This window comes from Myotis myotis, unplaced genomic scaffold (assembly GCF_014108235.1).
Source record: "Myotis myotis isolate mMyoMyo1 unplaced genomic scaffold, mMyoMyo1.p scaffold_m19_p_14, whole genome shotgun sequence".
In the NCBI taxonomy this organism is placed as follows: Eukaryota; Metazoa; Chordata; class Mammalia; order Chiroptera; family Vespertilionidae; genus Myotis; species Myotis myotis.
In genome coordinates, this window is record NW_023416318.1 from 33,107,264 (window position 1) to 33,123,132 (window position 15,869).

At 42.8% G+C, this 15,869-nt stretch overlaps 1 protein-coding gene across 6 annotated transcripts in view; it reads left to right on the plus strand.

The window, feature by feature from the left end:
* The window catches only part of THADA (THADA armadillo repeat containing), a 299,278-nt gene that overhangs the window by 234,958 nt on the left and 48,451 nt on the right, over positions 1-15,869 (plus strand). For 5 of the 6 annotated variants that reach the window (XM_036334726.1, XM_036334724.1, XM_036334722.1 and 2 more), the window contains 4 exons: positions 9,499-9,878; positions 10,478-10,596; positions 10,919-10,991; positions 13,699-13,852. In XM_036334726.1, coding sequence (XP_036190619.1) covers positions 9,499-9,878; positions 10,478-10,596; positions 10,919-10,991; positions 13,699-13,852 — 726 coding nt within the window. The remainder of the gene's footprint in view (positions 1-9,498; positions 9,879-10,477; positions 10,597-10,918; positions 10,992-13,698; positions 13,853-15,869) is intronic. The other variant, XR_004971855.1, reaches the window with a different exon arrangement.

Consider the following 15,869-nt stretch of genomic DNA (forward strand, 5'->3'; position numbering starts at 1 on the left):
CTTGTTTTTAAGCTTTGTTACGATGGATCCAATCTAAAAAGGAGCCTTTAGTTAGTGCAAATTTAGCTCCATTAACAAAGCGATACTCTTTCAGGCCTCTCCCTGATGCCCCATAGATTATAAGGTTTCTCTGCTGTGGGGAGTAGTCTGGGGCAATTGAAAGGCTTGCCTTGTTTGTTTCCTTCTGTCGGAGATCACTGTCTTGCACTGCTCATGTCTAATGTTTAAAAACAATTTTGTACATTTTGTCCAGTTTTCTAGTTGTTTATGGCAGAAGGGTAATTCCTAAAGGAATTAAACCCTCACAAGCTGAAGCAAAAATTACGTTCATCACTTTGTTTTGAAACCTCTTGGTTCCTCACTGTAAAAAGGAGATAATGCCGTCAGAGGATTGGGGTGAAGGTCACATGAAAAACATTATGAAAACCCCTTGAAAAGCCATTAAGAAAGGAAAAATCCAACATTGAAAAAACAAAAACAAAAAAACAGCTAGGAGGAGGTAAAATTGATAGCAAGAGCAAAGAAATGAATATTCATCACATCCAGAGTCGGAGGCAGTGTTGCTGGTCCCGTGGTCAGGTGCACTTACTCTCAGGTTCACCGTCTTCCACTGCTCATCTGGCAGAATTGACTTAACTCCTGCCTCCATGTTGAGGCCAGACTTCACCTTAAATGGCATTCCCAGTGCAACCAGATTGTTGGATTTGCCAGTTATCAGCTGCACCTTGCAGCATCGTTCCTACAGGTGTTGGTCTGCAGTCCAGTGGTGCCAGTAACCTCTTCAGCCCTAGAGTCTGTTTCTCCCAGAACTGTAAACTGTAGCGCTGGCAAGGGACTGAGGTAGGTAGTCCTCGCCTCTCTCTTATTACAGTGAGATAACAGAGGTAAACCCCAGTTCTTTAAAGGAATCTTCCTAGCCATCTCCCTCCTCTCAAGTTGGTTTCAGACTGTATCTCATTGCCTGTGAATGGAACAGAAGCCCCTGGTCCTTAGTGGGGGAAAAGGTAAACTAAACAGGAATGTCTAAGGTACGATAGGGAAATCTCTGATATCCGAATCTTGTCCTTAGGAGCAGTTCACTGACAAAGAACCAGAAGCTGTGTATGCTTAGAAGTAATTTTATGATCATTTCTTTTGGTTGTCGTGTGTTTATCTACAAGTATTTCCCGACTTCCTCCCTGCGCTGGGCAGAGGCAGGATGGGATGGTGGGTGGAAGCAAGAAGTAAAAGCTGTTGGAACCACACAGTGCCTGGTGAGCTCCCTGAAGGAACTGTGTTTTTATTTTATGGGTTGACAAGATAGTCTTCTTCCTTGCTCAGCAGCAGGTAAGGAATTTTGTGCTTAAAAATACATGCCTTTGAGAATATGCAGGGGGCAAGGAAAGAAGGGGATGTTTCCAGAGGGGTGTGTGTTTGGGTTCACACCTGTGTAAGCAGGGCATGAAGGGGTTCAGAGACCCAGAGACAAAAGTAGGCAAGAAATAAACAATCACTGCCAGTTCAGGGTGCTTCTCAAGACAGAGTTGGAATCCAGTTCCTTCCAGCAGGTCATTCTACATGTTTGTAACTGGAAGGGCCCCTGGGGTCAGGATTACAGTTTATTGGGAGGGGCAGAGGATTAAGTAGAAGAATGGAATTTCCCTTCGATAAGGAGAAGCCAAGATTTATTAAATCAGTTGTTTTTTGTTGTTGTTGTAGTTCCTATGGTTTCTTTTTCTCCCCAAATATAATTTTTTTTTTTACTGAGAAATTGCATAACAGGCCATTAACATTCACAGTGTACAAATTATCATCTGTGATTATTTTTAGAACCAGTTTATCAACCGTTTCAGATAAGAACTTTTGTTGGATCTGATTACAGAACTCTCTGACCAGAGCTACAATTCTTTGAAATAGAGCAAGCTGGCATTAAAAAGTGAAATCTGCTTATTATTTTCTCACCCCCTACTTTTAAAAGAAGAGTAGAGATTCTGGGAGAGAGTGGCAGGAGGGATAAAAGAAACTTCAGAACAATTACAGCTGCAAAGTTTTCTTGGCCTAGTGGTACCAGAGAATTCAGAGCCTTTATAATATATGAAGGAGAAATCTATTCATTTATTCATTCATTCATTGAGTTGAGGCAAAGGGAACAGCATGTGCAACATCAGGCAGAATAAACACCCTTCTTCTATACCTCAGTGGCCAGTGACCACCTCAGTGATGCAATCAATATTGCCGTTCACACCGTATCCCCAGTAAGTGACTTATTCCATAGCGGTAAACCATTTTTTCCTGTTTGGTTGGACTTTTCAGTCCTGATGGGGATCCTTCCTCCTTCATGAATACTGATTGCTGCTTATAAATAGAAGAATTTCGTTGTGTTCACCCGGCTTTTGCTTCCCTCATAACCATCTCAGCTGGGGTCAAGACAGTGCTGTCACCTTGGGCCTGTACACTTATTCCCTCTTGCCCCTTTTATTTTGGCCAGTTCAGCACAAAAACAATCAGGCTCTCTTCATTGGTGACATAGCAGGGAAGGTCAGGGACCGTAAAATGTTCAGGAGCTCTTTGGTCGAGCACTAGATGAAGGGTTGTCCTTGATTAGGGGCCATGGTCTACACAAACAGGTACCATTAAACACTAGAATTACACACGTTCAGCACGGCAAGATGTTTACACTGAGAAGCATGCTGATCTCAGATGCTCTGAGGTAATGGTTCTTAAAGTGTGGTCCCTTCATCAGCAACATCAGTATCACCTGGGATTTTGTTAGACCTATGATTGTTTTGGGACCTGCTCCTGAATCAGGAAATCTGGAGGTGAGCGAGCACCCTAAAGCTGAGAACCACTGGTCTCAGGTGACAGCACAAACATGCTTCGGGAATATGCTCAGTGATTAGAAGGCCAGGTGAAACTGCTTTCTCTCTTTTAATTGTTATTTTCCAATCTCTCTCTTTGCTGAGTACTTATGTAGAGTTAAATTAACCTAAATTAAATGCTCTTCTGGTGAAACTCAGCTGTATCCATAATTATGTGGTAATGATATCATCCACATTTTTTCCAGAATGCCCTTGTCAAAGCTGTTTAAATTAACATGTATTTTTTAAGATTATGATGATTTTTTGAAAAGAAATTCTAACAAACCTACATGAGTAATTTAGAAAATCAAAGATGAATGACCCTCAGGCCTGCCCCTGGGGAGGAGTCAGACTTCCCTAAATAATACAGCAGGATTTGTGAAATAGGACACTGTCCCTACTCAAGGCGTATGCAGCTTTGAAATCCCCTTTCAGCCAGGTTGACGTTAGCGCCCTATTCTGGTTGGTTAGGGTGTGGCGGTTTTGAAATCCAGTTCATTTAGCATCACTGTTCAGGTTATAGATGTAACACTGAAATCTGCAACTCACCAAAGAACCAAGAACTCAACGCCTCTGAGGTGACTAGAGGGAAGTGACTGGGCCACTGTACTTCTTTACACAGACATTGTCCTGAGCCACTCGGCAAAGTCGGTTTCTTCCTAGGAGATCTCTGCTGTGGGTGGTCATGCTATGCAAACAGATCAATCCCAGGAAGCTTTTCTCAGCTTCTCCAAAGCTGGTCCCTGGTGACATTTTCTCAATAAAACTTTAACAAAATGACACGATAGCGAATTTTTCTTAAAGCCAAATTTCTTTAAAGAATTGTTCTTTATGATGACACTATGGATTATTATTTTTTGGTGTGAAGGATAGCCCTTCTTTCATGAAATGAATATAGATAGGTTTTTAACATCCCTACTTTACCAAATAAAAAGGTGGCAGCTTATTCCAATCTGCCACGTTATTTTGACATTTTATTGGTCCTTGAATTCCAAACTGGGGAATTACTTCTTCACTGAAATAACTAGGACATAGCAGAGCGGGAGGTAGTATCCTTCCAAGTGAATTCAGCCAGTAAGCCAATCGTTTGAAGGCTAGAAATAGCTTTGCTCTAAAGAAGATGTTAATTTAAGAGATGAAATCAAATTGGATGTTTCGAATCAGTCACACATACTTGGGTGACTAAAATGATTGCACTGATAGGAAAATCTAAAGATTCTCCAAACAAGGAGGGCTGGGGAAAACTCCAATTAATAAGAATTTGCAAAAAATCATCTAGTTTATGAAAAATAAGATGGCACCATCAAAGGAGGGGCTTGATTCTTTTATTGGAACACTTGGCTTCCCAAGAAAGATAGAAAGAAACCCAAACCAATCAAAATTGAAATTGTAAGTAGAAAAATCCTCTTCTAGAGGAGAAGGTTGCTAAACCTCAGCCTGAGGAACCCCATCAAAGAGGTTTTTTTGTGCCCTGCAGACAACAGGCACTCATAAAAACAGAAATAAGTAGTTGGTCTAGACTTTGAAGCACTTGGTAGGGCAGGACACAAAACAGCACTTCTCCGGGTTGTGAAATCCTGGTGGTGAAACCCTTTGGTGAAACAGTGGCTATCAACCCCAGTTGCGCACCAGAATCACCTGGGTCACTTTAAAACCAGGCACACCCCAGAGATGTGGTCAAGTGTCCCCTGACATAAGTGTTTTTCTAAGCTTTCCAGATGAATTTAATGTACTTCCTGGGCTGAGACACCACTATGCTAGACAGGAAAGCAATATGTCCTTGTTAGTTACTGCAGCTGCTTAAGTTAAAGTATTGACTCCAACCTCCTGTTTCGCCTAGAGACCCCTCACTCTGGGCACTGAGGAGAGGGTGTTCTGTGGTCGCCACTTAAATGGGAACTTCCTGAGAGCAGAGCCTGGTCTTTCTGATTCACTGCTAGAACCTGTGCATAGAGAGCCACGTTGAAGGCCTCCCTGCCAGGGGCACCTATTCATTCTTTTGAATTCTTGGTGACTTCCTCTCGTTTGGTGTTTTTATTTTATTTATTTTTAAATTGATTTGAGAGAGAGAGAGGAAAAGAGAGAGTAAGAGAGAGAGAAACATTGATTTGTTGTTCCACATATCATGCATATGTGCCCTGACCAGGGATCGAACCCACAATCTTGGCATATCGGGATGATGCTCTAACCAACTGAACTACCTGGTCAGGGGTTTAGTGTTTTTCTTGTAGGAGAAAATGGGGTGTGGTGAATTCTCCAGTTCTTCATTATGGTGAGGTACTAGGCTAGAATGAGCTATGCTCTACTTGGAACTGCAGCTCTACCTACCCACACATAAACCCTACAAACCCTGGGAGAGTTGGATCTTGGGAGGGTGATTCTCAGCTGGGGTACATAGCAGAATTACCTGTTGCTTCTTTTTTTTCTTTATCCTCACCCGAGGATATTTTCCCATTGATTTTGAGAGAGAGTGGGAGAGGGAAAGACAGAGAGAAAGCATCGATGTGAGAGAAACACATCAACCCGTTGCCTCCTGCATGTGTCCCGACCAGGGCCCAGGCCGGGGAGGAGCCTGTAACCGAGGAACGTGCCCTTGATCGGAATCGAATCCAGGACCCTTTTGTCCGCAGGCCAACGCTCTATCCACTGAGCCAAACCAGCCAGGGCACCTGTTGCTTCTTCAGACTACAAATGTCTGTGCCCTCCTGGAAACCAACTGAATCAGAATCTGCCAGAGAGGGATCCAGGCATGTGTGGCTTTAATAACATCTGGCTAAGAACCAGCACCTGAGGACATTGGTTTTCAAACGTGGCTCGTGGCTCAGCAGCAGCAGCAGCATCACCTGTGAGCGTGTTGGAAATGCAGATTCTCAGCCCCTGCCCCAGACCACCTAAATCAGAAACTTTGGGGGTGAGGTTCAGCGGCAGACTGGAAGTTAACAAGCCCTCCCGGTGATTCAGATGCTTTTAAGAAACTCTGCTTTAGGACGCCTATTTGGGTCTTGCCGCACAACAGAGAATATATTTTCTAAGCAGCATTTTGGAGAAAGTGCCTCAGTGAATGTCATTTGATAATTTCCTGGCTTATGGGTCATTTCCTGCTGTTCCTCTGTTGACACATTTAATCCAGAGAACCTATTAGCAGCTCCTTTTTTGTCTCCTCCCCCCTTAACTCCCCCTAAACATTTGCCCTTTGCTCTCCTAGTCAGGCACCTCTGGGCAGCCTTCAGGGCCCTTCTTAAATTGTGTTCCCTCCTGAAAACCCTTTTTTAACTTCTTGAAATAGAAGATAAGTGCCCATTGCATTCATTTTTGTCATTATTTTGGGTTTTGTTTTTTATTGATTTTTTACAGAGAGGAAGGGAGAGGGATAGAGAGTGAGAAACATCAATCAGCTGCCTCCTGCACACCCCCCACTAGGAATGTGCCCACAACCAAGGTACATGCCCTTAACCAGAATCGAACCTGGGACCCTTCAGTCTGCAGGCCGACGCTCTATGCACTGAGCCAAACCGGTGAGGGCTCTTTTGGGTTTTTTAAACTACCATTTCTGTGTGACCTTGGGCAAGTAACTTATGTTTCCTAATCTGTAAAATGGGAATAATGATAGTGCCTACTTCATTACATGAGTTGATGCATGTTGAAGTACTTAGAATAGTATTCAATAAGCGTAATTGTTCATAGCATTGAATAATGAGAATATAATATTCTATAGTTCATGGTACATACTCAACACGTCAGCTTTTCTCACTAACAATTTTAAGTCACTAAGCGTTTTGCAATTTTTGTAGTTGTCTTTATCTCCCATTAGTTTTAAGCACTTTAATTGCAGGTGATTTTTATTTCTTAGCTCTGGATGTCTTTATCTCCTAAAGTACCTAATGTATGCACAATAAATGTTTACGGAACCATACTGAACTCCATGGGCAATATAGGCCAAGAAGTTCAAAGGAGCCCTTCCTGAGCATGTACCCCAGGCCCCCCTTTTTTGGGACAGTGCCGTTAGCCCCTGACTTCTTTATGATGTCATCCATCCTTCCTCAAAGTCCTAGAGGAAGCTAATGAGTCTGGGTGCCCAGGTCTTGAGTCCCACAGACTATTCACTCTGCCTACAATATCTCTCTTTCAGCTAACAGGTTCCTCTGAAAATTATTCTCAATGGCCTAGAGTCTAAATACCGGCTCTTCCACAAAATACCGACTTCTGCGCATATGCCACGAAGTTTCAATCATACTGGACGTGCGCGCCCGCACGTGGTGTTTTGTGGAAGAGTCACACTCAAGGGGCCAAAGAGCCGCATGTGGCTCGCGAGCCGCGGTTTGCCGACCACAGGTCTAGACCTTTCTTTCTGTTTTTAATTACGTTGTAAAGAGCAGATCTTGCAGCCATGATTTTAACTCCTTCCCAAACAAATGATGTCCCTTTAATGTAGTCTTGTCCTCAGGCAGCAGTGAGTAAGGAGGACAGGGAACTGGCGCCTGGAGACCAGACCATGGTAGTGTGGTCCTCTCGTGAGTAAATTGTAATGGGATATGGTTTTTAGGAATTGAAAGTAGAGATGAGGCCACAAAGGTTGAGGACCCCGACCCCCTGGGGTTTCCCTGCTGCTTTGTAAAGATGCCTGCCCTCCTTCTTGAACTTGGACTTCTGCAGAGTCTGAGTTAAGAGAAAAGGTGTGTCTGCAGCCATAGATGGCGGATGGTGGTCTCCACGGGGCACAGTCATGCTGGAGCTTGAGCCCTCACTTTGCCTCTTGGGGCAAACTTCTTTTTGAAACAATTTGATGTGTCACATGAATATTTTGTGATTTTTCATTCCAGGATTATTGCAGTTGTGCCCATATGATTTTTTTTTAAATTTCACCTTTTTTCCAACTGTTACTTTAATATTTTACATTTCTATTATGTTTATGAGTTTTCTAGAAGTCAGTAGTGTTCGCTGAGTTATGAGATAGCTGAATTTCAACAAGGCATTTAATGAAATCCTGATGTCCTTGTAGATAAAATTCTGTGGAAAGAATGGTAAAGTTAAGGGGATTTATAACTGGGGAATGACTAGACCCACAGAGAGGCGGTTAGTTAGTTAAGAGCTTGGAGTGGGGTGGGGGACAGGGCCGGCTGGGAGCTAACTGACCAGAACACTTGTCGAAGGTGTCTGTCCTCCCTGCTGGCCCAGTCCACATTCTTTTTTTTTTTTTTTTAAATATATTTTATTGATTTTTTACAGAGAGGAAGGGAGAGAGATAGAGAGTTAGAAACATCGATGAGAGAGAATCATCGATCAGCTGCCTCCTGCACATCTCCTACTGGGGATATGCCCGCAACCCAGGTACATGCCCTTGACCGGAATCGAACCTGGGACCTCTCAGTCCGCAGGCCGACGCTCTATCCACTGAGCCAAACCGGTTTCGGCCACATTCTTAATACTTATTTGACTGCAGGCATTTATGGCATGCTTGTCAATTTGAGGTTTGCCCTATGACTGTGTTGTCTGAAGAATCTTACGTGGTCCATTCTATTTCTTGCCTTTGAATCTTTGCTCTGTGTTTGGTGGTTTGAATCCATTCTTCCCCTTTAAGACTCAGATTATCATTTAAACCATTATATTGGAATTACCTGGTCATTCATTTCTCTTTCTCACACCAGACTATAAACTCCTCAAGGATAGTATTCTAAGCATATAGTAGGCTCTAAGTGTTTTTTATCAGAACTGAGAATACAAAAAGATCTTGGCAATCGCTTAAGAGATAGGCCATAAAACTTAACAGGCAGATAAAATTTATCAGGATATACTTGGGTTTAAAACAAAGAAAGAAGCCTAGGTCTAAGCTCTGAGTACAAGGTGGAAGAAAGATGACTCACATCATCGGTAGACCAAGCAAGAAAAGAAAGGCTGTAGTTCCAGTGGGCTTTCCGCTTCACATGAGTCAACAGTGTGATGCAACTCCCGTAGGCTAGTGTCAGAACAGGGAAAGTAATAGTCCAGCTGGCCAGGCCACACAAAGGGTCATGTTCCACTCTGTGGGGCCATTCCTTAAGAGGGGGTGAAGTATGTCCAAAGGAAGGAAGGCAGTTAGAATAGTGAGAGAAGTTAAACCCCATCGTATGGTTAATAGTTGAAGGAAGTAGGGGTGTTTTGTCTGGAGAAGACAGAAGGGACATAATACTGTATTCAAATGCCTAAAGGGCTCATTGGGAACCTCAAAATGTAGAAATAGGCCAGTAGACCTACTAACAATAGAATAGTCTGTCATGTGAGCTCCATATCTGTAGGGTTTGACCAAGAGCCTCTGAGAAGAGGTGTTGTAGAGGGGATCTGAGCAGCTCAACTTTGAGGCTTGGTGATTTAAGAGGTTACTGAGTTCATATTAACTAAATGTTGGGGAGGGATGCAAGGAGCACATCTTCCTATAGGAATGCCTTTTGTCCCCCAGGGGGGAAATTATGAGTTACCTAAATAGTATGAGTTACCTAAATAGAAATTGTTTCTGGACCAGAAGCCTGAACCTTAGTGGGCAAGTCACTTACTATATCATATGTGTGAAATGTACTCAGAAAAGATATCTGATAGTCCCACCTAGTGTATCCGGAGGCTTGTGTTTTCCCAAGTCCTTTTGTGGAACTTTGAATGAAGTGATTACTTTTGTTTTTTTGCTTTTTAGTTCTGGAGCATCTTGGCATATGGGAGGAAGTCAGAAATATCATCTCAAGATCAGAGCTAATAACAGGATTCCCCTATACCTTCACGGTGCCAGGCCTACCTCAGTACCTCCAGAGCCTCACCAAACTAGCCATCGCTGCCGTGTGGGCAGTGGCAGTCCAGCCTGGAGAACAGACACGGGACGTTCCCATCTCCTTCTCTCAGCTGTTAGAGTCTTCTTTCCCTGACGTGCGCCTGCTGACACTGGAAGCCCTGTTGGAAAGGTTTTCAGCAGCAGCCTCGGGATTAGGAGAGAAGGAACTGCCACCCTTGTTGTGGAATATGGGAGGGACGTTCTTGATGTTGGCAATGAAGGAAAATCACCCAGAATGCTTCTGTAAGGTAAAGCCTCTGATGTACTGACTGCCCCCTTCCACGCCCACACTCTTTGATGAACCCACCGGAGTGATCAGATCGTGAGGGCAGGGTTGGCTTTGGCTTCTCCAGGAGCAATCAGAAGGAGATTCAGCATCAGGAGGACAAAGACTCTTGTGTGGTGTTTGGCATGGTTCCATGCATAGGTGGGCACTAAGAAAAGTGTTTGATGATGATATTATTGATGACAGACCAGAGGCAGATTGAGAGTAAGCCACTCAACGCTGTAGGGAACAGCATTGACAATTAGCTGCAGAACGTGTCAGAGGGTCGTCTTTGCTGACGTGGCTATCTGGGGGCAGATAGCCACCTAGAAAGTATAATCAAAAGGAAGGGTCACTGACTTAGGAATCTGGAGATCTAGGCTCTGATTACAGATCACTAGGGCACCTCGGGTGTGTCTGTTCCACCCTGTCTTGGTCTCCCAAGGTATTAGGAGGGAAATAAATCAGGGGGAGCTTTCTGAAAGATAGGCCACCCCCCTTATTGTAAGTGATTATCATTTAGATTCTGAAGACCTTTTCCTGAGGTTTTTGTTTTGTTTTTCATGGATCTGGCCCACACAGATACTGAAAATTCTCCATTGCATGGACCCCAGTGAATGGCTTCACCAGACGGAACACTGTATCCATCTAACCCCAAAGGAGTTCTTGAACTGGACCATGGATATTGCTTCCAATGAAAGGTTTGCCCCCAATGTTTGCTGTGCTACCTGGGTTCCTCGGTGACCCATCAGTCACTTATGTAAGAATTTGAAGATAGTCCTAACCTAGACTCAGGCCTTACATTTTTCAGTCTCAGCTTAGGAGCATGTTCTAAGCTTAAGCAATAAAAAGATGTCAGAGTATCATGTTAATAACCAAAAGGTAATTACTTCTGGAGTGTTTGTATAGCCACGAGGTGATTTCCAGCCTTCACATCCACATAGATTACTATCTGCAAAAACCGTCTCTATATAAAATATGCTTGATTTAATTTGGGGGGTGTTTTTGGCTTACTTTTTCTAGGTCTGAAATTCAGAGTGCAGCTCTGAGGCTTGCCTCCAAAGTGATTGTCCACCATATGCGGACGAGTGAAGAGGTAAGGCCAACTCTGCCCCGATCTCGGGTCTAGATTTTTGTGCTTTTTTTTACCTGGAAGGTGTCAGTAGGCAGAAGCTCTGCCGTGTTTGTGTGACCTCTACAGAAATATTGTTCATGTTGATTTTTCACTTTGGGTATAACTTGTAGAGGATTTTGAGCGCCACCTTTGACATTTCTTTTCTCTTATTCGGGGCACATTTGATTAGAGGCCATGAGAAAGCACAACCTCCTCCTCACCAATACACACACGTACACATACACACCTAGACCCCTTTTTTCCTAATTTTTCTACCTAGACTAAGGAGGGGCTGAATATAATATAATCAAGGATTATAAGTCACTAGGATTAGATCATAGTCACTAAGTATGAAAATATATTGCTGTGGCTTGACTCTTCCCCCAAAACATGGCCCAGCTGGCTGCATTGAGGCCAGTGTGCCCCACCTGTTTCATATGTCCTGTGGGGATAAGGTGGAACTACAGTAATCAAAAGACCTTCCTGGGAAGAAGCCTTAAGACAAATGCATGCACACTGAGGGGTAGATGAGAAAGATGCCACATCACAGAATTATTATATGTAGAAGGCAGTCAGTACCACCATGAAATTACCTGAGGATCTTGGTCACACATCACCACACTGTGCTAGTGTCAGCATGACATTGCGGATTCTGATGCCTTACAATAACGCGGCGCTGAGAGGGGTCCTGGAGACACAAAGATGAAGAGAGACAGGAGGGACAGTCTAATGAGAGAAAGGAGTGTTCAATCATGACATCAAATGCTCTGGTTGGGAGGAGACTGTGGGAATACAGAGGAGGGAGGGAGCGTTTGGGAGCTGAGAAAGACTTTACAGAGGAGATTGTTAGATTCAGCGAACCTGGGGCTGAGAGAGAAAACCAGAGGGTGAGAATTAAGTAGATAGTGGTTTCCTTTGGGCTGTTATTCAAAGGCAGGCCAGGGGTCCAAAGCCAGCTGCTCATTAGCATACAAAAAGCAAAAAAAGTCAGTTGTGTGTGTTGTGGGTAGGGGGATGTTTGTAGGAAGGGAAATTTTGCTAAAAAAAAAATTACAGCCCAGAGGGAAAAAAAACAAGTTCTAAGAAAGTGGTTATAGGGCAGCCAAAAGATATCACTGTCATCTAAAGCCCTTTTTAAGCATTTGTCACATGAATCTTAACGACACTGCTTGGTACTTGAATAAACTGATATTTTATGAAAATTGGGAGTTTTCCAGGGAGAGAAAAATTAACGGAACTGCAGAGAAATGCATAAGAAAAGTTCCTGGGGAAACCTGGGTTTCTTTGTGCCTTGGGAGTTAGAATCTTCCTTGAGGTCTAAGGTGCTCATCAGTTTAGTTCTATGATAGCCTGAAGAGCCAGTCATCTCATTTTGAAAATTTAAAGAAGTTTCATTGACGGGGGAAGTAAAGTACATTTGCAACATTAACCTCTTTTTAGAAAAAGTAAAAAAACAAGAATTTAAAATATAGAAACAAGCTGAATGTCCATCAACTGCTGAATGGGTAAATGAAATATGGTATGTCTATACAATGGAAATTATTCAGCCATAAAAATACATCCTATTGCATGGATGAACCTAAAAAAACACTAAAAAAAACACACAAAAAAAACATGTTAAGTGAAAAAAGCCAGTCACAAAAGAGCACATATTGTTTGATTCAATTTATATGAAATGTCCAGAAATGGCAGATCCATAGAGACAGTTGATGACTTGCTTAGGGCTAGGGGAAGGAGCAGGTGACAGGATGGAGAATGACAAGTAAAGAATGTAAAGGTTTCTCTTTTTGGTGATGAAAATATTCTAAAATTGACTGTGATGATGGTTACACATATGTGTAAATATACTAAAAAACACTGAATTGCATAGTACTTTAAATGGGTAAATTATATCGCAAAACTGTTACTATTAAAAAATAGGGCTTTGTTTAAATAATAATGTTAGTTAGGATAACCGCTTTAAATGTAACAGAAACTCATAAATACAGTGGCTTAAGAAAGGTCAAAGCAGTCAAAGCAGATAGGGTGTCTTGATTGTGTTTGGATCCCCAGCTGTTAGCTTTGATGTTTGCTGTCCTCAGCATGGTCCCAGAGGGTTGCTCCAGCTCCCATCACCTTGTCCTTACTCAGCTAGCAGGAAGTAAAACGCAGGAAATGAAGGTCACTCCTATTTCCTAAGGTTTGACCTGAAAAGTGCACAGATACCACTTCCAATGACATCCCCATTAGTCAGACTTAATTACATGTTGCTCCCAAATTCAAGGAAGTCTGGGAAATGTGTCTTTAGCTGGGTCCCTATATACTCAGCCAAAATCTGAAGTTCTTTTATTAAAGATAGAAGCATCTGGTTATTGGGGACAATAAATACTTTTGTTGCCACAGTCTTTCCCAAAAAAGTTTTGTCGTTACTGAAGCTGTCAAATACACCAGTTTTCTGATAACCTGATGTGCATCAGAAAAGACTCAAGGAACTTGCTTGCCAGTTATAGTGACTCTGTATTACTGAACAACAAGCCAGATGTTCTTCCCCGGGCTTGCTTATTTCTTCCTAGTTGAGATAGAAAAACAGCTGAAAAACCCTTCCTCCCACTGTGGCAAGAGCTAATTTGCAGATCCGGTTTGGTGTATATAGCGCATCCCTCTTTTCATGACTGCATCCTCTGAACTGCTCTAAATGTTGTGCTTTCAGACCAGGGACTCTATGGCCCCCAAACTGAAGCAGTGGGTTCAGTTGGTCGTCTCATCTTGTGGAGATCACCTTCCCACGGAGTCCAGGCTGGCCACCGCTGAAGTCCTCACCAGCACCACACCATTTTTCCTCACCAACCCCCATCCCGTGCTTGGTAAGTGTAGTGAACAGAGGGGTATCCATTGCACTAAATGTGCTCAAAGTATGACTAGATACTCCAGGTTGAAAAAGAAGGGAAGATGAAAAATGACAGTGTACACTATACCTTTTCATCTTTCAAGTGTATTCCCATCCTCTTGGTTCCTACTCTAATTGATCACCAACAGCCTCTTAAGTGGCCGCTTTCCTTTTTTTTAATCCTTATCAGAGGATATGTTTTTGTTGATTTTGAGAGAGAGACAGAGAAACATCAATGTGAGAGAGAAACATTGATTTGTTGCTTCCTATACACGCCCAAGCGGGATCGAACCCGCAAATGAGGTACGTGTGTGCTCTGACTAGGAATCAAACCCATAACCTTTTGATGTATGGATAATGCTCCAACCAGCTGAGCCACCCAACCAAGGCTGGCCTCTTTTCTTTCTGTCTTGACCCCCAAACCATTCTCTTTATGCTCCCAAAAGCTTTTGTGGTCTTTCTAAAGTACAGATCTGATCATTTCACTTCACGCTGAAAACCTTCGAGTGGGTTCCCATTGCCTTCAGGATAAAATCTAAATACCCTTTAACATGGATTATAATGCTCTTCCCGTTGTGTGCCCTGCCTCCCTCTCCCTTCTTATGGGCCAACATGGGCCCTGTGAGTCATAAGGAGGGAACAGTTCTGCAAACAAAGTGCTGCTTGACTGACTTCTATTTGTCTTTCAAGACTAGGCCTAACCGTCACCTCTTCCTGGAAGCCTGTTGTAAGGATCTTGGTGAGAAATGAATGGGTCAGTGTGAAGCTGTGGCATTGAGGAAAAAGAAAGGACAGCTGTTGAATCAACATGACTTAGTATTGAGGTTCATGTAAAAGGAAGATTCGAGGATGACATCCAGGCTTCTGGCTTAAGTGACTGGAAAGATTGCTACCTTCCCTCCCTCTCACTCTCTCTAAAAATCAATGGAAAAAATATATTCGGATGAGGATTAACAAAAAACTTTTTTAAAAAGAATAAAGGAGAGAGTTGCTCTTTTAGATGGTGAGGTTCAGATTTGAAGTGTTGGAGTTCAGACCAATAAAGTCTCATGTCCCTGGAACTTGCTGGGAAACAAGTGTCTTTTTATTTTATTTATTTTTTAAGTATATTTTATTGTTTTTTACAGAGAGGGATAGAGAGTTAGAAACATCAATGAGAGAGAAACACCCATCAGCTGCCTCCTGCACACCCCCTACTGGGGATGTGCCCTCAACCAAGGTACATGTCCTTGACTGGAATCGAACCTGGGACCCTTCAGTTCGCAGGCCAACGCTCTATCCACTGAGCCAAACCGGTTAGGGCACAAGTGTCCTTTTAATTCTTTCTTCTAAGTGACTTGCAGGCCTTCTTTTTATACCCAAACAGGGACTGAAAGGGGACCTTCTGTGATTGTGATTTAATCATTGGGCTCAGAGGAATAAGAACCAAGGTTTATAAACTTTGGTGAAGTTTGTCCAGTGAGAGTAATATTTTGCAGCATGTTTTTGGGGTGACTTTGGCTACTCTAACTAACTCTAGCTCCTATCAAGCAAAAAGTGTGTGGAATACCATGGTATTCCTGAGTGAAACTGAGTCTTGGGAAAAAGCCAATGATTCATAATTATGGAACTGGTTATATCATTATAGGCAATAAGGAAGGAGGTCAGTGGTGGCTGATGACCTACAAGAATATGAGAAATAGGTACCAAACTGGGAGACAAAGGACATAAAAGTGCATGGAGACAAGTCAAAGACAGAACAAAGTCATTTAAGGAAAAAGAAAAATTGAAATGGACTAGAGGGAAGGTTGAGGTTCTTGAAGGTATAAATGACCATGTTAAAGGGAAAATATTAAACCCTAGAGAACTTTAGAATGGGTAGATTCTGAAAGACTGAGTAATATTTAAAGCCATATTTATAACAGAAAAGAGAGACTGGAACCACAGAGGAAGCCATTGCTGTTCTTGGTCTGACTGAAGCGGCAGTGACTGATACCAGGTTCTCTGTGGACAGA